At 36.7% G+C, this 27,776-nt stretch overlaps 1 protein-coding gene across 1 annotated transcript; it reads right to left on the bottom strand.

Annotated features, from left to right (window-relative positions):
• Nucleotides 1-397: 397 nt before the first annotated feature.
• Nucleotides 398-27,776, bottom strand: LOC139964204 (PR domain zinc finger protein 12-like). The gene is made up of 6 exons (XM_071965622.1): nt 26,638-27,776; nt 9,301-9,473; nt 6,736-6,891; nt 5,812-5,920; nt 4,219-4,428; nt 398-3,676 (listed from the first exon to the last, which is right to left on the bottom strand). The coding sequence occupies exons 1-6, from the start codon at nt 26,786-26,788 to the stop codon at nt 3,483-3,485; spliced, it is 993 nt and encodes a 330-aa protein (XP_071821723.1). The 5' UTR covers nt 26,789-27,776; the 3' UTR covers nt 398-3,482.

Below are 27,776 nucleotides of genomic sequence, written 5' to 3'. Positions count from 1 at the left end.
CTTCAGGTTTTTAGCATTTTGACGACTCTCATGAAAACGTCAATTTACATGTTTCTTCCACGCTTCCGTACATCTCTGAAGGTAGAAATGTATACGATTGTGCGGTACGTGAGTTCCTATCCCAAACAATGGCAAGTTTATGTGAATAAAGATTGGAATGACTGAATGAAAGGTTAGTGAACTCGCTTCGTACTTTGTGATGTTTGTGGTGAAGTTTGAGGAGAGGAGAGGAGAGGAGAGGAGAGGAGAGGAGAGGAGAGGAGAGGAGAGGAGAGGAGAGGAGAGGAGAGGAGAGGAGAGGAGAGGAGAGGAGAGGAGACGTTTACGGGCCGAACTTATTACATAAGAAATGAAGGAGATGTAGCACACCGAACAAACAAGAGCTGAACAAATGGAATAACTGATGCTTTGTTTATTTTTTATGTTTTTCATTTCGCATTATGCTGGATCTCTAAGGTGGCAAGTAGGTAGTAATCTAAATTGAGAAATGGCATAAAAATAAATTAATTACACGGTTAAAATTGCGCAAAAATCTCTAGAAAACGGATATTTACAAATTATAGTTATAATACCAATAAATAAATAAACATCACCATGGAAACGCAAGACACGGATCTCATCATATTGCATGTTAACATATTGCAGACTGCTATTGGCAGTATGTACCAACAAGGAAAAACAGCTAGAAGAGAAATCCACACAGATATAATTGAAAATAAGGGTTGTGTAAGGCTACATTACGAATAGGCCCTAAATATTATGTTTTGTGACCACGAACCGTTACGTTACGGATAAACTTCAAAACAAATTAATACCATTTAATCTCACAACAGTTTCAACACAGGGGATTGCAACCTCTTATTTCTGATCGCCCCTCTTTCCAGAAAATCAACCTTAGTTTGCGCTTGTTTTTCTCAGAGAGAGGGAGGGGTGGTATGCTTACTCAAGGTTTCACTACTGGCGGCAGATACGAGAAGGGGGGGGGGGGTTCTAACGATACTCCCCATCACTTATCCAAAGTTCCCACTTTCCATAAAAGTTGCATTTGTGTATGATTAACTTGACAAATGGAAAATTATATAATTCCCGCTCCTCGACTCTCGTGCAGCACCTTCTCCCGTAAAAGGAAAAAAAGAAAAGAAAAAAATCTACGTGCAGTAATAAAAAACAACGGTTTCTCATAGATTAAACTTACATTTGACATTTTACTTCATGTACATCAACCACCCAGCATTTTTCCCCTTGCTTTATTTTCTTTATTTAATGAAGTAAATTGTGCTCTAACTCGCTCAGTGAAAGTCATCAAATACATACGCTAAATTATAGTAATGAAAAAGATGGAAACAGCAGATATTGGAATGTTTTGGAAAAAAATTGCAGATGGAAATTTTAAAGGTTAATAAGTTAATACAAGGAAAAAACATATTGAACTAAATATCTAAAATTCTGTATTTCAATTATTCATACTGGCTTAGCTTGCAGGCCTTTAAATATTGTAAGTTATCAAAAAACATAAGAGAAAAATAAATAAATAAATTAATAAATAATAAACAAATACTGGAATGTGATAGAAGCGAGAGAAAGAACAAAGACCTGTAAGTGATTGAAATTTGGGGATTAAACGTCAGGATTATTTTAATTATTCATAAAACAAACTTAGATATATTAATGAAATATAAATCTTACTCGCTGATAAACATGTTTGAGAACTCTGAAGAACTTTCGAATTCTGTAAATACCGTTCGTTAACAATTAAAACAAAAACATGAGCTGAATCTATATAATTGTTTGATTTTGTAAGTTCTGGAATTTCGTTCTTCTCATTCTTCTGATTGGAAAGATTATTCAGGCTTCTTCGATGTATCCGTAATATTTCAATACGTCAAAATAACAGAAAGAAGAGGTAAATTATGAAGACCTTATGTTTCTTTGACGAAATATTGTTCTACATAACACACCAGAATTTAGCAATTTATAGACATTCTTCATGTTATAAGGGAATAAAGATGTGCAATGTTAATTGGAGAATTTATGAATCTTTGGTTTTCCGAAGACTGTAAGCAACTGCTTACATGCGATAAGAGAGAAAGACCATTACAATTTGCTATAATATTAGTGCATCTTGCATTTCAATAGCATTTTGAGTTTTTGGATATATATGCTTACCCATACAGGACTCGACAGTGAAATTGGCTTGATTTAAAAATAATTGCACACATAAAATTTAATCAGCTCATAAGAAGGTGAAGAAAAATAATCAAATAAAAAATAAAAAGTTTCAATTTTGATCTTAATTAATGACATTAATTAAATTCATTACAAAATCTTTCAGATAACATGTTGTTTCAGTAGATGCTTCGGATGATTTTCCGTAAAACTCATAAACGGATACAAAAGGCTTAAAGAAAAAGCAGTTAATAAAGTATTTTTAATAAAACAATGACTTTAAATTAACACTTGGGTCATGACACAGGAAATTACGTCATATACTGGGTAATAAAAAGAGGTATAAAAATCATAATCTAAATCGAGATTGTCCACGGCACCATACCCAGTTTCCCATGAAAGGAGAATTCCAGATATTTTCATATTTCAAAGTTATTTCTCGTAGAGACCAAACAGATATACAGAAACAGAAATTGCACTCAAAATGGTCATTTTCGGTCGTATGTGGATTGTATCATATCTAAAACTAACATTTTTTACTTAAGTTGAAAATGACACAACATACAGAAAGCAAACTCAAGTATCCGGAAGGAATTACAGTTCATTCCTGAAAGAATTGCACAAAAGTTTCTTGAAACATTACAAAAAAGAAGAACTTTGTATGATATTAAAAGTAATTTATCGACGCTCCATCAGTGTCAATCACGTGACCATGAAAGCAATGAATGGATTAAGTCCTCTAGCTTGTACCGTTTGTGCCATGTAGATGGAAGTGACGTCATTACAATGTTTTTTTTTTCTTTTTCAACACTTTACAAACTGATATTGATTCACTTGTAAAATTAAAGTGAAAGAGTGTTGATTCATGTGAAAGCAAACGTCAACAAAGTGACATCGTGCACCGCCGCCGATCCATTAGGCTTGAAGAGGTACACTAGCCTGTAACCCCGTCCTCCCCCCCCCCCCCACAGACAAGCACAATAAAAAACTCTGATAATGTTTTGTCAGATTTTCCATAGCGATGTGAATAGTTACTCCCTTGCACTAAACTCTATATACCATGCTTTCCAACATAGGCCTTACATCTTGTCTCGGTTATATTGATATAAGAGGGGGGGGGGGGGGGGGGGACCAATCAGTTTGACGAGGCTGTTACGTATAGTTTTGTTAACAAATAGGAACTAACATTTGTATGAAATAGTGTTAAAGTTAACGCGCATATTGTCTCTAGTTTTTGTTGTATAGTTATTGCATAGTCTAATTTTCTAGCACTGCTTTTATTTGCGTTGCAATAGTTTTTTAAAAACCGTTTCCCGTCATGCTAATTCAGATACGGCCAGAAGTGGACGCGGTTTCGGAAGGGTCGGGATCGGTCTCGGAGTCTTGCCGGGTGTGGACGCTAGGTGGTTAAACTGGATCGGCCGATGGCGCGCGCTCTTCTGATGGGCTCGTAGACCAGCTAGCTGTGAGTATGCACTGTGACATACGTTGCACCTGTATGGTTTCTCTCCTGCAAGCAAGGCAGACAAACAAACAAAGTGAGATAAAAAGAAAGGATTTGTTTTGCCTATAAATGACATGAAAATGTCAAAGGATGAAAAATAAGTACTAAATTAACGAACTATAATAGCGAGATATAATAGCGATATTTATAATAACGATATCGAGATATTTTGTGGAAGGTCCCGCTATACCGCCATTCCGACCCACAGTGGCGACGCAAATGGTGTATACAGTACTGTAGTATGTATTATAATAACGAGATATCTCGGAGAAGAAGAAAATTCTCTCGAGTGTGCATGCAAAATAAAGCGAAGGGCGGGTGGGAGAGGGGTGGGGAGGTGTGAGGGGTCGATCAGCCTAATAGCAAAATAAACCGAGAAACTAGCAACTTTTTAAACGGGAATTTGCAGAACAGGATGTAAATGAAGTCACTAATTTTATTCAACAATATAAGACATAATTCGTCAGACATAAACAAAATACGGTTTCGATAAAGGTAAAAATCAAATTTCTCTATAATTCTATTTGAGCAATATTTCGAAAACTTACCTGTGTGGAGTCTCACGTGATTACGTAACGTAGATGATTGGCTGAATCTACGATGACAATATTTGCATACGAATGGTTTTTCCAAGGTATGAATACGCATATGAGACCTCAAGTTACTTCTCGAATTGAAACCTCTTCGACAGACAACGCATTGTAAACGGCTGGTGCCGGTGGGTGGAGTTTTCAATGGGGAGGTAGCGGTTATGCTATCTGAAATGACAAAACAGGGACTCGTTGAAACAGACGCAACTTTAGTTTGAGTATGAGTTAATAAATTATCTTAATGCTTACATGATATAATAATATTATTAATATGATTATTATAGCTCTCCACAATAAAACATAAATTGATACAGCGATAAGATCAAATAAAAATATTACAAACGGCAATAAAATATAGTCAACGTCGAACACGTGACACAGAAAACGAGGGAATCCACGCATTAGAAACATACACAAATGACTAAAACAATAATAACAACAACATGACGAGAACCCTATGATATGAAATCTTATGATGAAAATGTTAATGATTCATATAATGATATGAAATCATTATGAAAAACAACTCGTCCAAGTTTAGGTAAAAACACATCGATCTGTCTTATAGCTTAAAAATTCGTGTCTGAGAGCTGTCATTTAGCAATCTGTGACGTCGAAGGAGGACTAAGGTCGTAAACATCTTACTTGCTCTTCTATATTATCGCTTCTCCTTTTTTCTTATCTTGTTGTTAATGTTGCATGTTGACATTAGGTCATCATTAGGTCATGTTTTAGAGATTCACTATTGTATATGCAGCATTTGCAAACTATTCTACATGTCAGACGCCGTGGTGACGTCATATTTAAACTTGCTCAAGTCTTCACTCTTGTGCGTAAAGGAATATTAATAGCTCTGACGTCACCAAATTGGCATAAGAATTTGTCTATTATGCATAGACCAATGATGATAATTGGCTATATATCTGTCTCTATTAGCGAGAGAATTCGATAATAAACTAGACAATGTCATAACCATAGTAACATGACAATGTATATGTGTGGTTGAAGTATTCACTACAGTCTGAAACAATGTGGCTTTGTTTGCCTAAATACAAGGACCGGCATATTAACGCACAATTTGTTATATTTCCCAGAATTGTTAATGCCATATTGTTGCAATAACATTATTATTATTATTATCATTAACCAGCATTTAGAAACGCCATTCACACCCTCAACGAGTGTACCATAGCGTGTACATCTTATAGCCCTGGTCATTGGTAACTTGTCACACCTACACACCAAAGTGTGCACAATTCAATCAATCTCTCCTGGGGCACCACAGTGCACCACAACCACGTGTCCCCTGGGGGACTTCCCATATAGGGTGCAGCCACAAACCGGCACACGCAACTATATTTACAATTTACTCATACTCCTAAAAGTGACGTCACTAGCATTCAAATGCCCAAATAACATCGTGTCTCGTGTCTTACCCTTGGTCAAGCCGACCCCGCCCGCTCTACTCGCTATAATAATCATACATACGATGATTCCCGTGATGCAATATTCTTCTCAAATATTAAAAATTGCATCCCTTATTCTGTTTACCTGTTTTTACTGTTTTTTGTTCTGTGTTGGCCAGACCTATTGGTATCCCTAGAAACATCTCGTATGTGTTACCATAGTACACAAGTAACTCTTGATCCGGAGGTATCGTCTGTCAAAAAGAATGAACGAAAGCATAAAACGACTTGAGTAAGTTTTCCGTACACTTGAACATAACGTAACTAAACGAAACGAAAGAAAGATGAGATAAGAAGAATGTCTTTAGATGTTTGGTTCCAGTTCACTCCCCTTACCTCATCCACGCCCACCCACTCCTCAGTGACGTAACTAACAGGTCACTCATATAAGGATGGGCAGAGACATACGTTTAATGTTAATAGGAATTCTATTATATTTGAAGCAAGATCGGTGTATTGTAACTTGCATCATTACTGAAATTTGCATTAGTGTATCGGTAATAATTAAATAAACCAGAATGCAAAATGCATTGAGGTTTCAATGACTTCATTGCACAGATAACATGTAAAAGATTTTTCAGAGTTTGACCTCTGGTGACCTCATATGAGATTTAACCTCACAAGCAACAGGATTATTGCACTGAATATGGCAAATCCATATACCATGTATGAAAAGTATCCATGATTTCTACCGTGAGGAATCATGTTCTAAAGGTTTTCAGGCCTCGACACTGAAATATTTTTAAAAGTACAATTTGGTACCGGGACTAAAAATCTACTCGCTAAAACGCACAATTCACCCGCCACTATAATTGCTGTTCAAGTCTCCATATTACAGATCTACAGCAGATTATCATTGAAACCAAAAAGCAACGATTATTATCACCATCGTCATCATCATCATCGTCATCGTCGTCGTCATCATCATCATCGTCATCGTCGTCGTCGTCGTCATCGTCGTCGTCATCGTCATTATTATTTTGTTTTATTATTCCTTTCTTACACTTACTTTGATTGCTTTATAATAGATCTCCTTGCCCATCTGAACTACTTCGAGGTTTTGTTCTTGGTCATTGCGGGCGCTGTTGACAAAGCACATCCACGTCTGAAGACCCTCGTCCGATGCATCTACGAAATGACTCAAGGTACCGTGATCGTCATAAACCTTCGTAAACAAAGAAGAATAAATGCATGTAAAATGATAATGAAAACTTACTCTGGGACCATCTTTTGTCAAATAAATCGGTGAGGTCACGGCGAGCATGTGCTTTGTCTTGTTCAGAGACGAGGTGGAGTATCTTGTATGTATGTGTATGCGATGTGTTTTACTCCTTCCTTCCCCTCACCCCCCCCTTCCCTCAGCCTAAACCCCACCCTTACCTCTCTCTGAATTAGCACGCTCATCATGTTGTACATGTGATAGCCGTTTTGTCCGCAGTGTTATACCGCGGATTATAGGTAAACATTGCAAAACCTCGTGAGGCTAATTTACCTCATCCCTATATTTCAATTTGGTTTCCTTTCCCATACTACAATTAATGAGAGATAGCAATGTTCACAAACTGCTAATCTAGTACAGAATGCCTATATAGAGGTAAATATGTAAATGTTAGGGGGCTGACGTTTCGATCCTAGCAGGATCTGCTTCAGAGACTTACTGATACGAAAGCAACCTAAGGACACATTACGAGACACAAATGGACAGATAATTAAATTAGACAAACGAATGAGCAATTGAATTATCTGTACATTTTATATCTCTTCATGTGTTCTTAGTTTGTTTTCCTTCAGTTAACCTCTGGAGAAGATCCTATTAGGATCGAAATACTTTTAAACATTATGATCAATATCTAAAAATAAATATATTTAAAAAATAGGAAAAATAGAATTTAGAACTAAAAATAGGGTATGGGCTGACGTCAATGTCACACAATACGCTTATACGCACCCCCCCCCCGCCCCACAAGCAGTCTCTCTCTTCCTCTGTTGTGTTGCGTTTACTTTCAGAGGGAGGAAGCGACATTCCAAAGAACAGCAATAGGACTGGGACTCCAGAAACTCATAATCCGCGTAACAGTCTTGACAGAATCTAGGAGAGGTGTTACATTTTTATTTTATTGCATGGTCACGAGGGAATGTTAAGAATTATGCATGTCAGAAGAATAGGGAGTTAGACTACGCACTGAAAGTATCAATAAATGTTTTCTTTACGGGTGTTTGGAATTCGCATTCGAAATTGAGTTGTCAAAAACCAAATATCAAGTTTAAGAACTTAATGTAGTATATATACACAATCCAAGAAGCTCAGTATTCTATTTGCAGGTGGGTGGGGGGGGGGGTGGTATAGAAGTATTTCCAAATTGTATAGCATGTAATGGGTTCGCCGGTCATTATTGACGTATTTGGGTGTAAGTTGCTGTATGGTAAACACAGTATGTGCTAAAGACATCGATGTACGCATGTTTGTATATATGGGGAGGAAGAGGGGGGGGGGTGGGAGATGAGGCATAAACTGCCCCCAAAATAAGAACGTTCTAGGTCGAATGTTGTATAAATAATTAATTTCGTTTTGTGAAACCCATGAAACAATTACTTTAGAACCGGGATAAATGTGCGTCCTTTTCTGTTGTTATTTTTCAATGGGTGAGGGTTGGGGGAGGGGTTGGGAATACGGGACCGCCACTTTCAGGAAACTATACCCACATAGGAAATTTCAATTTCAATTATGTCCAATTGCAATTTGCTTCTCCCTTTCCTCGCAATCTTCTCTCACTACATAGGCTACTTATTCTCGGCTGTTGACATGAAAATTAGATAATAGGTCAATTGTCGTTATTTACCCCTTCTCGCACAAAAAAAGGACAACAACAACAACATCATCGTTTACTTCTTTGTCATTATGTACCGTAGACGCAATTGACAGGTAAGAAGAAACTTCACAGGAATGTGAATGCCCCTCTGCCACCCCCTCCGTCCCCTCCCCCCCCCTTGAAGTCCCACCTCAAAACCAAAGAATATCACAACAAATACCTCTATCATATATTCGTGTATTGAAATACCCCTCCCCTTATGGAGTTGTTAATGTCAAAATTTAAATTCGTACAGTAATCGGCATCATGTCGCTTAATTGGCCATATAGCGAGAGGTCATTGGTGCATGTAGGGCAAATTTTGCTGCTGAGTTTGGATGTTAGCGTTAATTAGCGAAGGTTCAGATTTGTATAAACGCGCATCAACTCAGCTTCTTAGATTAAATGCATGAATAAAGTTTAACATAATTACGTCGATCCAGTTATATGAGCTCTCTAGATTGTTTAAAAAAAAAACTTTTATTCTTAATTAAATCACACGATGTTATGAAATTACAATATCGATGTTATCATTCATGGATCATTAACGTGAAATTTTCGGCGTTAAATTACTTTTCGCGCCATAAACAAAGCAATCTTATAGGATATGGTTTATGGTTATGAGTATAGGAGGCTACTTGGAAATATTTCAAGTCTAAATCTTTATAATACCTATTAATATATATATATACATATATGTAAAAAAAAGAGCTTAAATATAATTACCTCCCACATAAAACTATTGTTAAGATTAGGACTGACGTCATTCGGTAAGACAATTCTTCCGGTGTATGGCCCCATTTCGGTGCCCTCCTTAATCCAGTCACGGGTGAATACTCCAATAGCTGAGCCTGGTATTGATGAGGGCGACAGAGTCACCTGTGAGGGCATCGGCATCCCTGTCAATGAAACAATTGAGCCATTGTTAAAAACTATATTCCTGACAATGAAACAACGCGAACCCATTGCTTGACAAAAATATCATATTATTTACTTGTTATGTACATAGTTCGGCATTCCTGAAAATGAAATATGTCTCATCGTTAGAAAAATGTATTATTTATATTTTTTATGTGTATATCGGCATTTCTGATAATGAAACAATTGAACCCGAATGTAAGATATATATAGTTAACATCTATGTTTTTCACATTATCCAACAAACACTCCACTTCAGTCCATCTTACTTCATCCCATTCTTCATATTCTTCTTCCCTTTGTCCTGAACTGGGATATCCCCGTTAAATATGTACCCAATGCGTGTACCTCACATGCCCCCCCCCACCAACCCCCCTGCTTGTATTAAAAAATCTGAAATTTATCTGAAGTTTTTCCCATTGCTATGCAACGTGTACCATTTATTGTCTGATAGTCCATGAACCTTTATGACCGAAACTCCATTATAAATTGGCAATCTTAATCATGGTACCCCACAGTAAAATCTAGAATCTACAATACACAATTGAATGCATATAGTTTGTAGAGATTTAACCCCCACCCCCCCCCACCCCTTTCTCTCCTCTTTCTCCCTTCCTTTGATTCATCATCACTGTCATGACCACCGATTGGGTCAATCCTTTTAAGGAAAGTAAGGAATACTTCTAATAGACCTTAAAAGATGAAAAAGTAATTATATTATCTATCGATTAATCTTGTTTTTTTTTCTTTGTATATAATATTGTAAGATTGATCTCCGTATATGAATCCGTGTACCGCCATCCACCCCCTTTCTCTTCCCCAAATTATTTTAGTAAATATAGTTCACGGACAATTTTTCATTATAGTCTGTCAAGTATTTGTTTACCCTATAGATAGGCTGAGATTACCGGTATACTCTAATAAATAAAACAGTAATTTATTTATCATTCCAACATGCTATTACTTAATGATTGTGTTCTTCTTAGCTCATTTTTCCTCCTTTTTCTCCTTCTCCTTCTTCTTCTTTTTTCCTTCTGGCCTATCAAAACTATTTTTCGTTTATTATGTAAACATTTCTCGTAATTCAATCCACCCTAATGTATCTGTAATAGCCGTTGACATTTCTTTTAATATCAACCGATTTTTTTTTTCTTATACAGGAAACACTAAAAAGTTCCATCGTTTTGCTCAAAATCAATTCACTTTAGTGTCTCCCTCTCCCTCTCTTACTCTTTCTTGTTTTAATTATTCAATTAAGATTGACTTTAAAAAGGATTATTTCCCCCTAATGTTTAGTAACTTTATCCTCTGTTTTCTTCCGCTACTGTCTATTTAATTTGACAATAAAGACCTTGTTCGGTATCACGGCTAGAAATTTCTATAAATACCTATTTTTGGTCCTCCTTAATCTCTTTCTTTCACTCAATTTCTCCTCTCTTTCGCGCACGACAATAATAAAAAAAAAATCTTTTCTAGTTCTTCGCAACGAGCGTACAAGATTGATGACTTTCGTTTGTAATCATTTGACGAGGTTGGTATGTTGTTTCCATTGAGCGCCGTTAAAGACAATCCGCTAAGAAATAACCCACTCATCAATTCCCTTAGATGGTGACAGCTTCATTAAACACCTTAAATCATATAATAATTTTTTTTTTTTTTTTGGTCCAAGAATCGGTTCATTTCTTTTAAGGTGTAATGATTCAGCGAGAGTAACTAGCCGTTTCATGGGTTAGTTGAAATATTTATAATCAGAATATTATTGACTAAGTTAGTTTATATACGGTCAATTGAGTTTTGAGATACAGGCAAAGTGATTGAAAATTGAAAATACGAGAAGGGAATAAAAGGGAAAGCGAAATAAAAAAACAAGGGGGGGGGGGAGCAGAGAGACTGAAGAAGAATAAAAAACATGAAAATATAACAGTATTGTTTCCCCTTCCTAATTAGATGTTTTAATATTGCATAGAAAGAGTAGAGATACGTTACTAATTGTAAAAACAGAAGAATACAATTAAAAAAAGATGGAATAGACAAAAACATGGACATGTAATTATAGTGTTTCAGAAATCAACATATTAACTTGAAATCAAAGTTATTGAACCTGTTAAAGCGTGATGAAGAAGTTCAGCCTAGTTTTTGGATTTTTGTTTTTGGTAAAGAGAAGAGATGGGATTTTTTAAATTTTGTTGGCCACAAACTTTAATATCATAGCCGTCAATTGGTGAATTTAGAGTACTTAGTTATTGTGATGGATATATTTGGAAAAGAAAGCTTAAATTTGAATATATTTGAGTCATTTTTATTTTGGTGTATTTCACTAAAGGTTTTACGAGCAAACTGGGATCCAGCTTTTTCGCTTCTCTTTTTCAATGTTTCCACTTTCGTTTTAATACTGTAGCCTATCGTATGCGTTGGTACTCATCTCTCTGAGCCTAACCCATGTGAAATTCATACATATTTGTGTGTAACCTTCAATCTAACTAATATACCTCTGTGGTTACATCCATTTGGTTGTTGCTATAATTGGCGAGTTAATAAACATTAAATATATTGCAAAAATAAAAAATAAAGAAGGATGTAAGTAAATGTTTTATGGTTTCATTCAGAAACCAATGCTCATTTTCATTCCTGTTGTGACGTCAGTGGAATAATGTAAACGTGTTTAAGTATTTTTCCATGGATTTAATCTTTCCATTGAAGGTCTAAAATGGTGCGACAAAGTTTGCGTCAAAGTCAACTAGAGTAGTATACTGGTTTACAATTTCACTATCATAGAGGTCAGGGACTGGGTTAATTCCTGACGAAGAAGTACCTCCTTACCCATCCCCATTTCTCCATTTTGTTTTTCTAATCCAGTTTGTTGCAAACCAATACAGATATGTACTCTACCAATACCCACAATAAGGAAGGTTCACTCTCTGAACATGTAAAAAAGTGGTGCCTTTTAACCCTAAAATAAAAACTAGACAGAACTATCGTTGCTTTTCAAAAGACGGAATTTGCAAGATCTTACTCTCATGTATACGACATGAAGTTACTCATAACAATAGTTTGGGTTGTATATCCCCCCCCCCCCCTCCCATACGGTGTGAATTCTCGGCCTTCGTATGCATTTGACGTATGATAACATGGGTCCCTTAGACTCCTTGCAGTCGTTTAGTTAAGCACCGACCATATACTCTTAACCGACTATACTAGATACGCAATCATAGTCCGAATTTCATTTGACTTAATATGTCAATTAAAACCTATAAATGTTTAAATTCATTGTTTATTTTCTTCTTATTATTATTATTATGATTTGAATAATAAATTAGTTATCATAATGTAATTTCTTTGCATATACACCAAACACCTTCCTGACCGTGGGAAAATAATCACTTATGACAGATTTCATATTTTTCTCTTCTTTTTTTTGCAACATGACGCCGAGAAGTATATGGCTTATAGATGCGCATGCGTGGATTAATGTTTGTGAGTGAGTGAGTGTGTGTGTGTGTGTGGCCATTCCACCTATTGTTAAAGCGTCACGTGAGCAACAAATAATTTTTCATATAATAATGACATATATTGAGCAAATGACTGTGTTGAAACATTCATTACACTGCAAGAAGAAGTTACCCTTCAGTTTGTTATGGCTTGACCAACGGAGGTGGCCATTAATGTAATAAAACATGGGAAGTCAGCGGGAAACTGGAAATGAATTATTCGGTGTTGAACGGCGGTGAATTGAAACTTAGTTGGAGACTTAGAAAGTAAATGAAGGGAAACAAACTTCTGTAAATCGTGAGCATATTATATATACATATATATATATGTATGTATATGTATACAGATGTCCCGTAGGGTCCGCGAGACGGTCGCATAAAAATTTACGACGCAAGAAAATAACATATTTTAAAACATTGTGACCCCCTGGATCCCATTGGTACCTGCCGGGTCGGGGGTCACACCTTGACGTTAAACAACGTTTAGCTTCTTTTTTTGTGTGTGTTTTTATTTAAACGGTTAATTGTCAATGATAAGCGAATGATGAATATATGTGACAGAAAAAGAAAAAAAGGGGGGGGGGGGGAACGTGCGCATAGCCGAAGGCGTCGATTTTAGTATAATTTAAAAACGGCGAAATGGGACCGAAAAAAATAATCTTGACATTTTAACAAAAGGAAATATAGAAGGATAGAGAAAATATCTAGCTATAAGGAGACTGGGCTTGACAAAAGACATATAAAACTAGTCTGATACCAGCTTATGCATGGAACGGCGAAATGTAACCAACTTGTATATATTCATATGGACTACTTTTACCAAATACACTTAATAGTACACTGCGGATCATTGTGTATCATTTGAAGTCTACTGTTTTTTATTTCTAGTTTTGTGTGTGAGAAACCCCATCCATCTTCCTTACATGGGCGTCGACATCAACTACCCAGGCCCACACCCATCCTTTATAAATTCCTAGACTCCGCCTCTGGTTATATATAATTCATGGTTTTGTGTATCCATATATGGCCAATAGCCAATCAAGTAGCTCGTTACATATATGAATGTGCATACACGCTGCAATGACCAATAAAAAAAACTCGTTACATAGATGAATGTACATATCTGCGTCCAATAAGCCAATCAAGCAGCTCGTTACATAGATGAACGTGCATACATACGATCAACAGCCAATCAAACAGCTCATTTGCATAGATACAGGTGAATGTATCCTTCCATTATCAAACAGTTATATTCTCAAAAAGATCTATTTATATGTTTCTCGAAGTGCTGTAAAATTTGACGGTAGGTGAAAAAAAGTGTAGTAAAGTCAATGCTGAAAGTCATTTAATGTGGACATAATAAAGGAGAAACAAACCTATGTATACCCTGAACCACCATCTTGGAATGAACGGAAAGTGATTGCCGTCAGTAGTAGCAGTATAGCGCTAATTACCGACAATGGGTGGATCACTGCAGTTTCTTTAGTCCTCATCCCCCCCCCCCCCCCAACTGCATCAGCAAACAAACATCCGAATCATCACTAGTGAAGAAGTTTAATACATACACGAACAGAAAGATATTTACAGGATAAACCTTTATGAATTAATCTTTTGAATACACACATACATACATACATACATACATACATACATACACACATACATACATACATACATACATACATACATACATACATACATACATACATACATACATACATACATACATACATAGGCCTACATGTTTACATGCATGTACTAACATAGATAATCAACCACAGAAAACCATAAAAAGTCAGTGGGTAACACAGTAATATTTTATAGCACACCAATATATGATCGGTGGCGAATAGCGGGGTGCTTATTACAAATGTCACTTTAGCTCACGTTCTCAAATGTTGAAAGTGAGCAGTCTATATTCCTATTACTGTGACCTGCAGCGAAGTACACCATGCAGCGAGAAAACCTGCCTTCGTAACTTGATAGTGACCCACATATTTTACTGAAAATAATAATGAATTTTTTGTTTAAATTCTTTGATTTTGCACACTTAACACCGAGAGGTGATCCTGACCTTAATTATTGTAATATTAAGAAAAATCAATATTTAGACTCTTTGTCGTAAAAAGGGAAAACTGTTCATTTCTCCAATGAATGATATTAGTGTATGAACAATAAACCGTACCACTTGTATCTCTTGTACATTAACATTACGTTCTGGTGTAACATTAACATGTTTCACCCAGCATGCATGGTTTGTAATTCCTTGCTTCACTGATTGCAAATTTGTTATAGCATGGGTGCTTAATTCGACATGATCCCTATACCCTTTTGAGACTTTAACTTTTATATCTGTTTGTGGACTATAAGCTACTTCTATATTCCAGTAAAGAGAAGTCTCTGTTTAACGATTATTTTTGCAGGAGATAAATGAAGTCTTGTTTGTGTGTGATAACTGCAGCCAAGATGTCTAGTTTTTTCATTACTGTACATTTTCATAGTTATTCTTATTCTGATTCTGGTTGTGATTCTGATTGTGATTGTTATTCTTATTCTGATTCTGGTTGTGATTGTGATTGTGATTGTTATTCTGATTGTGATTGTGATTGTGATTGTGATTGTGATTCTGAATCTGATTCTGATTGTGATTGTTATTCTGATTGTGATTCTGATTGTGACTGTGATTCTGATTGTGATTCTGAATCTGATTCTGATTGTGATTGTGATTGTTATTCTGATTGTGATTGTGATTCTGATTCTGATTGTGATTCTGAATCTGATTCTGATTGTGATTCTGATTCTAGTTCTGATTGTGATTGTGATTGTGATTGTGATTGTGACTGTGATTGTGATTGTGATTCTGGTTCTGATTGTGATTGTGACTGTGACTGTGATTGTGACTGTGATTGTGATTGTGATTCTCATTCTCATTCTCATTCTCTTTCTCATTCTCATTGTCATTCTCATTCTCATTATTATTATTATAAAAAAAAAATTAGTATTGAGTTTGTCCATAAACCAACATGTGGTAACTACACCCTCAGGGGACCCTTCCTGGTCTATGCAAGTAACAGATTTCTCTGATTGCCTCAGGCAGGTATACCAACAGTACAAGTAAAACAGTACCATTGTCATAAAGATTTAATTACCAATTACACGGCTGTAGGATGTTGTAATTTGATCTATACCATGCGAACGTCAGCGTTGTACAAAGGTGTATAAAGTGACATGAAAATTATATTCTGACGGTTAGTATATCACATACCCCCTTCCCGTCAAACCCCCCCCCCCCCACACCCTTTAACACAGGAAAACTATATGACAATTTAAAGACCCTACCCACCATCCCTCTCTCAGCTATAAATCCATTAATTTTAGCCTTTCATAAATAACTATGACTCGGCCATTGTATTCCGAATATGATAAAAAAAAAATGGCGCATATAGGCGTCGGTACTATTTTACTACGGTTTGAGGGTTTACTACCTGTCAGTACATATCACCCAGATATTTCGCATTGTTCACACGGAAAATGTACTCGGGTAACCTTTCAGTGTATAGGTCTTTTCACTTCTTGTGAATTTGAACTTCTCTCTAATTCTTATACCCCTCTCCTCCAAACGGGCGATTAAAAGTGCCTTGAATTGGGGTTTATTGTACTTCAGGAATTAACGTTACAAAGCACACACACACACACACACACACACATATACACAAAATAAGGACAAAGTCAAAGAAAAGTCGAGGCACGCTAGAAGTTTACAGTTAGAGTTACAGCAGAGTATTATCTCATTGAAAGAATTTCTATGAGTTTATATATATATATCTCACAAAATCAAAAGGTTATAGCCTATGGCGTTCGAGGTGTATATACGTATTACACGATGCGTTGTATAAAGGATGGTACCTTCAAATTTATGGTACAGAATTTCATAATTTTCCTTTTTTTTTCTCTTAGTATTATATAATTAATTTTATCATTAATTTTCAATGTATTACATTATTGCTGTTTATATGCCTGTATCGTCCATTTTTTGCTCGACTGATAACCAAGAATAGCTCATTTTATTGCCATTACATCGCAAATCTTTGCTGACTACGGTTCACTTTCGCGGGTATTATTCGAAAGATCGAAAAGAAAGAAGGAAAAAAAGCGACAATAAGCTTTTCCAATTCTTTGAATTTATTTAACTGAATGAATTAATTGCTCTTTTATATTTTCTTATATATTTGTTTTAAATAGGTTATAAGTAAATTTATCAGAGGGTGGTCCCGCTATGTTGTCAGGATTTTCCTCTGTCTCGCGAATTACCAAAACAGCCGTTTACAAAAAATCCCGGGTATGTTTGGTCGTTAAACGAATGAACGAGTTGCAAAATAAAAATTAACCACACATACACGCAAAATAATAATAATAATGATGATAGTAAAAAATAATAATAATAATAGTAAAAGAATGTATTGCCCGTTCATATTTAATCACGTTTGGAAAGACTGTTTTTTAAATATTTTTCGCACCTAGATAAAAATTGTTATAGTGAATCTTGGGTTCAACAGATTTATATCAATGTAAGATTAGGACTGAGGGTTGAAATAGCTAGAAGGCTAAAGCAACGTCGAGAAAGTAATTTCCACTGTATTTATTGCAATCTTATCGGAACGAAACTAAAGTGTCGGACATTTTGTTTAAATTTTGTAAATCCACTTGCGGGGACACTCAAGTGAAAAAGTGTAGACATGTTGTTAACTCCTTCTATACCCAATGAGAAAATTGCAAACGGTACGCACTACTGACACATTTTAGTCCACGAATATAACACGAAATCGTTGTTCGGCTACCAAGGTAATAACTATGAGCGTATCTTTAATTGGACGAATTTGCAGCACAAAGGTCGCGTCACAGAGGTTCCGGTGTACATGTGTCAACTTCCCAGCAGGAAGCAATCACAGGCAATCAGTTCTAATATTTGATTTCCTATCCAACAAGGATCCGTCTCTTGTTATGACGGTTATACAGCGTTAACAGAGATGTAATTAGTGCTTTAGTATTATACCACCGACGACAGTTACGAGAGCGTTGATAATCGCGGACGAATTGCAATTTCGCGAAACTGGTTCAATCGAAGTCGTTGAGTGGACGTTTGCATATAAATTTGTTAGGAGGCAGGACAAGTATTATAAGGTAACTTTGATACATCATCCTTTATAGATTGATTGATTGATTATGATTTCTATTACACTTTGATATTTTCAAAAGCAATAGGTTAAGTTTATGATAACGATAATGGAAATGGTTTTTATAGTTATAAATGATTGGTTTACAATGTCAGCATGACGTAATGGAGAAACTGTGTCGTCCGGGGTAATACCGTAATAGAGGTCAATAAAGGTCACTAAATCTATTTTATTGCATCAAACATTACCTTGATCTGATTGGTTAGATGTTCCTTATCTTTCAAATGCAAGCATTCGAGCTTTTCAAGGTATTTATTTGCTTGGAAAACAGATGCCAAAACCAGAATTTTGAGCCTCATTGTTCATTTTTTTGGCACTGAAATTACCGCTACGATAAAGTGGAACGCAACACAACAGTATGATTTGGTCCTAAGGTACCCCACCTTGGGGTCAGTTCGGGCCCCGCGGACAACTGTGTTACCATGCCCCTTTTTTTAATAGCATGACTCATTCATGAGCGATATTGTTTGTGGTGGATGGAAGCCCTGACTTAATCCATCTTTGCCATTACTCGATACCCCTATTCCCAAATTTACCCTCTAGCCCAGCGCCCCCCCCCTCTGACCCCATATCTTAAGGTCCGATCATATGGGAAGTAGTCCCTCTCTGGCTTTAGGACTTACGGAAGCCACACCTAGATGTGTTGTTCTCAGCTGGCGCTAGAGAGAACGTTATAGCACTGCTAATCCATGTTGCATATTTTCATTGAATCCTTTACTTTATTTTTACTTTTTTAAATCTTTTATGATGATCGCATTCAACGTTTGTTCTTTATGGTAAGAACCAGGACTAGGAAGATAATCCTATAGTACACCTACCCTACAGGGGCGGATCATATATTTTAAAAGGAGTGTCTGGTGCCCTGAGGTCATTCAAGCCAAGTCCAATGAACATCGTCTGGGTGCCCCAACCCATCTCCATCACCACCTTCAGTATACGTGAAATGATGCATTCTGTGGCATATTTATATCAAATAGGTATATAATTAGGGTTGGATGTAAGGCTGTACCAACTACTGTTGTTTGTACGGGATTCAAAAAGGAGGGGGTACATCCCCACCCCCCACCCTACCCCCCCCCATATTCGTCTGATCACAATGAATTAGTTTCACTCATCCAATCCATCCAGTCTGAGTTCAAACACTTAATGAATAAGCTTATATGTCACTTTTATAAACCCTTTGCAAAATTATCAGAAATTATTAAAAACTTGATTTTATTCTAAATAACTTGTAATATGGCGATATCCCACTCGCGGGCACACTAAATTCAAAATGTCTGCCCGGCTACAAAGTATGAGGACCCATTCGTTTTATGGAATACTTTCCTTTTTACAAAATATTATCACCTAGAGCCATTGTTGGAGACTTGTCCAAACTATGATGTAAAGCGGTTATGCATGAGCTGATATTTCTGTAGCGATCATAATTACCTGCAATAAACAAATACTATCAATTTGAAAAGCGGCTAGTTTTATCAATCGAACTTTTCCTATGTCAGAGGCTTTCAAGCGTTATAAACTTTTGTGGACTCGAGGACACATTTTCTGATTAACGAGAGCCAACTTGCCAAAAAAAAAAAAACTGTAGCTACAATTTAATGATAAATCAATGGACAAAACTTACACAAGTTTTCATTGTTATGTGAAAGGCGTTGAATGATATTTCCAAGAGATATGAAATTTGTGATTATTATTATTATTATTAAAATTAGACGCAAAGAAAGATTTTAACTCATAAATGTTTACATCTACTTGTCAGACAGGTAAAACATATGTGCTTTTGGACAGTGACGAGGTGACGGATCATTTAAGTATCATTAATGTTGCCAAGATTTAGCATAAGTCATTTAATCGTGCTAAACATGTGATTGTTTCCGTGACCTGTTCTGGAGCTGAGAATAGTTCTTCATATATTAGGGTGTGGGGTGGGGTGGGGTGGGGGATCAACGTGGGGAAAGGTCTGGTGTAGTAGACACAGGAGGAATAGAGAGGGCTCCCTGTCTTAGTTGCTTTCTGCACATTGTTTCCTGTTTAAAGAGCTTGGAATGCAGGCCCGTAGCCAGAGTTATGGGTTGGAGGGGTACCTACGATTAAGGGGAAGGAGGGGGGGGGGCAACAATTTAAAGCGGGGCACAATACTCATCCTGTAACTTGTGGAGGTTGTGTGCAAATGATGGTGCAACAGATGGAGAGGTGGGGGGGGGGGCATAGTAGTCCGTATTGTGACAGGGAAACACCGCCTGTGCCCGGCCTAGCTACGGGCCTGGTGCATGGAGCGAATGGAAGAACTATTGTCCAATGATCCAAATCGACAGAATAGTTTCGCACTGTCGACTCGTTCGATAACTCATGTACGAACTTATTGTTGTCTAAATTTCAAAATGAGCAAAATTTTCTCATAAAATAAGTATTCTCTTAGATATGGAAATTTCATAGCAGAAAAGTGGTAATGGCGAATGGACACGGAATGGGTAGTAGGCATGGTGGTGGGGGAGAGTGGGGGTGGGAGGGGGTCAGTCCGAGTGGCGAATGGTCAATATGTGGGGATAATGTGTGCAAATCACTTACTTTACTTTCTCATTAATTCTGTACAATTGAGCAATACATAATGGTTACCCTTTTAACTGCAACCTGAATGAGTTATGGTAAATTGAAATTGTGAAATTTGTTATGTTGTATAGCGTCCTCTAATTTTGACACCTTGACCATACATCTTTTTCAACACTCCCATGACGACTCCTTTGGTTCGTTTTCTTAAAAATTAAAAGAAAGGTAACCCTCCATTTTCGATCTACTTAATTTAATGTTCTACCGGTTGAAATTTAAGATAGATATATAATAACAACGAAGAGCTCAACAAAATGTTGTCCTAATACCGAAATATTAACTAATTATTGCAGTTTTTCCTGTCAACACGTCCAAATAGTATACCTCCTCATCACCCCAACCAGCCGCTCTTCCGCCCAACCCCCCCCCCCAAAAAAAAAGGAGAGACTCGGAAAAGAATATAATCGATTTAATCAGAGTCACACAGCTGACCATCAATCAAAATTAGAGGGCGCATGCTACTAAAGCTCCTTGTCGTTAAATATCCATTATTATTAGATTAAATGTATATTGCTATTATAGTGCGCGTGTCGTACAGTCGTATGGGTGGGTGTGTGGGTGTTACCATTATTAGCCATAATCCGATAGCTTCCGTAAATGATAAACGAATGTCATTTTTCGCTTCGATGGATGGATTTCCTCTTTTTCCTAACTTTTTTCTTCCTTCCTTTTTTGATATATATATATACATATATATATTTTTAAATTAAGTCGTAAAAAATGTTTAAGAAACTTTAACGAGCTGCCGTAATGGAATATTTCAAAGTTTATAGCTGTTCTTAAATTCTATTTCTTCATTGTCTGTTTTTTTTTTTGAGCCGATGTTTTTCAGCCAATCGTGTCACCTCATTCACAATATAGCATTGACGCAATCTTGATGATTAAAAAATGTATAAACACGGTAATTTCATTTTTGTTTCGCTGTTTTCCACTGACTTATAACTTGATATATAGACATGTTATGGATCACGTCAAAGGGTTCACGAACATACCCTTACCAGGCTCCACCCCTCCCCTCCCCTCCCCTCCCCCTCCCCTCCCCCTCCCCTCCCCCTCCCCTCCCCTCCTTCACCCCGCTGCTGTAAGTCTACCGTTATTCCACTACTTATGGGTACAATAGGATGCTATCAGGACTGGGCAATAGATATTACCCCAAACCAGATAAGAACTATATAACGATAACGCAGGGGTTTTCAAAATTAACCGACTATCACCGATTTTAAGTTTGGAATATGAAATGATTGCGGCGCAAAGCTTGCGTCAGTAATATGCGTCACCTGCTTAAAAGTCAACCCGTACTTCTTTGATGGTCTCAATATTTATTAAACTACTCGCACCTGGAATTTAACAATTTAACTTGTTATTCTTATTCCCGTCACAATCGCAAGATCAGTAGAAAACTATACTTCTTTCTTTTTCTTCTTTATTTTTTTGTCTTCTTTTTTTGGTTGCCGATAGGACCTTTATTGATCTACCCGTTACTTCCATTCAACTAGTGAAATGGAGCCCATTGAATAAAACAAATATATATATAGTCAAGCATGCACCGTCCGGGAATAGGTTGAACGAAATGTTTGCGCACGCGCGTATCACATATTTCAGTATATAGGGGGAAGGGACGTAGGTTCAAAGAGTTAAGCACGCAGGCGCCGTGTAGTAATATCAGTCCAGGTAAAAGAGTCCAATTTATAGGTAGAAATGTCGAAATTAAATACGCTCTTGTTTGTTCAGTGCTATACGGCTTAGCCACCTTTACATGACATCCCCTATTAATAAATATATGATGTTGGTATTGTATTTTTTTTAAATATTTTTTTAGGTATTTGATATTGGGTCTATTACAAACGGAACGGTATATTTATATAAGTTGAAATCTGAAGATTTTTGCCGTGAGGGATTTTGACAGAGGGTACACGTAACTAATTAGACTACCGTGTCCGATATCATCACAGCATCGTCTATGAGTAGTTGTAGTTGTTTAACATATTTGAGGCTGTCTTATAGTTCAACCTCATAAACCATTTATAAAGCATCCTCTATAACAACAATGCAGACAATTATTATCACAATTTATTTTTAAACCGCCCCCCCCCCCGATTTTGTTGTTGTTGTGAATGTGAGAACATAAATCTAATTCAAGAAACAGAAATGAAATGGCATAACAGTTCTGTATAGAACGAAACATCTCCACAATACCAATCAATTTATTTCCTTGACGAATAATGTTTATACAAGTTATGTTTATACTAGTAACACATATTATGACATGTATGTATATGTATGTGTGTATTTTAGATCCTCCTGCAAGCAGGAACTCGCGAAGAAGCCATCATTGGCTTATCAAAGCCTCAAGCTGACAGAAGTCAGTCTCTTAGATTCATATTTAACGTCCATGATTATGAATTTTCAATTGTCAACAACTCTGTAACTGGACGACATACATTAATCTTGGAGTGACTCGAACTCGGGACCTTATGATTGAAAGGCACCTGTAAGGTACAATGTACAATATGTGAAATGTAGTGTGTAATACGCGATGTTCGATGTTCGATATGCGACATGTTGTATGTCATATGTTAGCTTACAAACCTATGGAGTTCAACATGCGGTTTTCGGTATAGTCTGTGTGCGATATTCAATATGTTATTTTTTGTGTAATATACTACAGTGTATATATGCGAAACAAAACAGAACTTTTTGTTTTCAATTTTGGTTTTAAAAACCTGACAAAACTGATGTCGGACGTGTCTAGAATGAAAAGAGCAGAGTACGTCACGGTGAACAAATAGATCTGTTTCATTTAGAACGATACTTCGGAAAGATCCTGAGCTCGATTATCATAACGACCAACACTGATTATTAAAGTGATCCCATTTTATGACCCCCCCCCCTTTCCCCTCGTCAAGTCCTCTTCTATCCGGGACTCTGAATGCATGATAGTGCCGATGTAACGCCTCACCAGGTGTCATCCTTTCAAAAAGATTTAAATAATGGAACGGTCTTAATTAATCCCAGATCATTACCTAAAACGATAATGAGTCATTGTTATTTTGTTTTGTTTTTCCTTATGCGTTTTCTTCCATCTACCTTCGACATGGCATAACAGATTTTAAGATTTTAAACAAATATTTTATTATTACTGTTTTCCATAATACTGGATGACAATCGTATTATCAGAACTTTTGTTATTGTTGTTGGAAGCGAGGACTTTTTTTGACGGTCATAATGCATTAATTAACTCTTGCGTTAATTCATTATGTACTACAATACCGATCGTCTCGAATAAAAAGAAGTAGAAGAAGAAAAATATTGGAGCGTGATTTTCTATGCGAGTCTGCACGGTGTGTTTTACGGTATGACTTTAATTACCATATCATGCATATTCATTTAAACCGTGCTAAGTTGCTGTGTCTCAATTTTATTCTCCTAATAATACTACTACTACTAATAATAATAATGAAGGCAATACTGTGAAGGTTATTATTTTGTGATTATTACAAAACTTGTAGGTTTTGTTTCACAACTGTTGTATATCAGATAGAGGGGGGGGGGGACTCCTAACACTTAACGATTGTTTGAAAGTCAAGACATAAGGAACGACGGAGCCCATGTCCGCCCACGCCGTAAGAGATATCGTAAAAGTTAATTGTTCAGTGTAAAGAGAGCTTTAGTTAGACCCTGAAGCGAGAGAAGGAGGAAAATAATTCACTTGATAAATACCAAATCCCGTTTTCATCTCATTTTCCCTTTGTCTTCTTTGTTAGAAGAAAAAAACAAAACGCTACTCTAGAAATCGTCGTAATTTTAACAGACAGAACGATTTTTGGGATTCGAGGCTGACCGCAAGGTATAGGATTTAGAAAACTTTTTTTTTTTCTTTTAAAAAGTTGTCGTAAAGGGGGGCGCTCGTCAATAGACTGAAAAGAGAGATTACTTTTGACTTCTTAATCTTATAGAATCTTCTTCTATTGCTCCATATATTAGATTGTTATATTGACTATTACACACACACACACACGCACGACACAGACCTACACACATACACACATATACATACACAAAAGATCTCTGAAATGGAAAACAGAATTTTGAGACGCATGCAGACTTAACAATAAAAGAGGGAAAAGGACGATGGAAGGCAAACTAATTAATGGAAACGTGAATTGTGAATCGCAGTAACGATAGAGTTGCTATAGTTAAACAATGCTACGCCTATACGTGTGTACAATTTCTTTCATCCTTACTCCCTTACATGATTCTTATTTATCTTTTTTTCCTTCTTTTTTTGTCTTTTTTTGGTCAATATTTTGTACCAAAAATCAATATCTTGCATACTTATCTAGTAAACTTAAGTGTTAAATATCAAACAGGAAGGAATTGACAGAGAGCCTTGTAATAAACAGTATAATTTGGTTGATGACCACGTAGTGAAAGGTCGAACCCTGGTTCGATAGTTCACGTACATACTTTTTACGTGGACTATTTGGCTTATTCGAAGTTACTACATCGTTTTGCCTAAAACGAGAAGAAACAATTAAGGAGAAAAATATCTACGGTAATTTATTTATTCTTATTTCTTATTCTTCTTCGAGTACCGAATTAATCTTTTAAGGTCGCAACGAAGCGTATACACGTAATGTGGCAACCTCGAATCTATGACGTTTACGCGGGTTGTGCGATCAGTCAGAAAAAATCAATAGTGAGGGCGTCTTTCAATGTGTTTTAACGACACGTTGAGAAATTTAACTCACAGATCAAAATAAAAAGAATTGCTAAAATACTCTGCGATAATCACACTCATTTTGGTTTTTTTGTAACAAAGATTGGTTAAAGTTTCCTTAATCTTCGAATATTTGCTTTAAATGTAACGGCAACCTTCTTACTTGATGAGCGACCACAGCGAGACAAGGACATGATTACGGAACACGATGGGTGACGAAATCACGACAAAATACCTAAATTACACATTATTTTCAATGAAATTTTACTCATTTTTTTCGCTCCTAAATATGACTGAAATGAACTTTTTTCAAAATGATTTCAGCGTTCTCAAGTTGAAAATGAATGTCGGCTTAAATGGCATTGCTTTTTAACGGGGTGTCATACCAAGTCTGCAGAGAGACGTGAGGGTGACGAACATACTACGCAGATAGCCCAAATCACGGCAAATATCGACACCGCTGCTCGGCAGAGCGTTGGCGCGCAGTTTTGCAATGCGTTATCAAAATTAAATTAGCTACTTTATGATTTTAGAATTAATTTAGATTCGGGACTGACCAAATGTTGTACCCGAATTTCCTTATGTCGGTTAAATTAGTGCTATACAATAAGTTCATAACAAAGTGTGACGAGACGTGCTTATCCAGTCATTTCCAATGTATTGTGTTGCCGAAATTGTCGAATCATATTTTGAAGACATTCCTTGAGCGCTGTTGTTTGGTTTTTTTTTTTTACTTCAAAGAGAAATTTTCTTATTTGAAATTTTAGCAGAAAAATATTTCAAATTAACATTGAAATCATTTAATACATTTCTTTTAAAATAAGGTTAGGTATTATAGATTTAGGGTTTTAACCCAGAAGACAGGACGTTTGAGATGCCGAAAAATGGCAAGAGCGACGAAATGCCGAATTTCTGCACGTTTAAAGAGGGTATTTATAAAACAAATTATATTAAACTAATACGCATCGAAAAAAGTGATTTTAATCCAATCTAAATCGCCAGAACAAATATGTTTATCTCATACCATGATGTGGTAACATCAATTCATAAAAACCCGAAAGCAAGAACGTGAAAAACAAAAGAATTATCAACTTACCTTTTTTACTTTCCAAAATTCTTCTCGCGGTTAAACTGCTTTCCTGTGTCATACTTTTACCAGCGAGATTGCACCATTTACTGTAGAGTGCGTTACGAAGCATCTCTACAGAAATAAGACTGGTTGCCTCTGTTATTGATTGAGTAGACATTTTATTTTATCTTTTCTCCTCCTTCCTAAGGTACTCCTTTACTGCGATCCAAAAAAACACAACCCTCCTTTCTCTCTTCTCAAATACACCTGCAACCGTTCCTCTCTCGATTCGAATCACCTCTGCTAATACCACCTCTCCTCCCCTATCTCTATAAATCCGCCTTCTGTTTGGGAACCGCTCGCTCCCTAATGAGCGATAAATATGCAAATAATACGCCAAAACTAGCTCGGAGTAAAGCCCACCGTCGTGAGTTTGCGGGGTCTGCCAAACCCCCTCGATCAACAAAGCTCACACTCGTCTTGCCCCCTTTGATTGCACCAAATGTCTGCCAAAGGTCTGAACATTCGCGAATCGTTCGCTCAATCTTTAATGATTTTACTTTTTCTCTCCCGTCGAACACTTGACGGTGAGCTAATCTCGCACCTGCAGATTTTCAGGACTCAATACGCGTGTCGACAGGTTCCTCGCGCCCAACTAGGACAAAAGTTTTCTCCGCGTCTCTTATTTCAATCAACTTCTGGTCGCTAGTGAGATGAATTGTAAGCATAGAGGTTGGCGTTCCTAATGGCTCTGCGACTGTCAATAAATAACGAAAAGACGAAATGGCTTTTTTTTCTTCGTATCCAGCCGCCTGCACACTCACTCACACACACACACTGTGTTTTTTGAAATCTCTGTGACCGTTGTATAGAGCACCAGTTTTGTGTTTTTTTGTGGATGCCATACGTACAACTGCGATGATATAGAGAACTAAGCGTCGGACCTCTGACGCTTGCGTCTTTTTTGTTGTTGTGTAAACCGAAGACTGTCCCTCAATATTTTTTTCTTGTAAATTATTTTATCGATAAGAACAAATGCCGCGAGGAATCGTAGGTTTGAACGTTTGCAGTAGACAAAGCCAAATTCTGCATTTTTTAAGGCATATCTAAGAGAAAGATGTTTCTGCTGACTTCCCCATGAGACTAAAAAGCTGCTTAGCAGGCGG

The sequence above is a fragment of the Apostichopus japonicus genome, chromosome 22 (genome assembly GCF_037975245.1).
Source record: "Apostichopus japonicus isolate 1M-3 chromosome 22, ASM3797524v1, whole genome shotgun sequence".
NCBI lineage: Eukaryota > Metazoa > Echinodermata > Holothuroidea > Aspidochirotida > Stichopodidae > Apostichopus > Apostichopus japonicus.
Note: the sequence above shows the minus strand (reverse complement) of the source record. Positions and strands in the feature narration are given on the sequence as shown.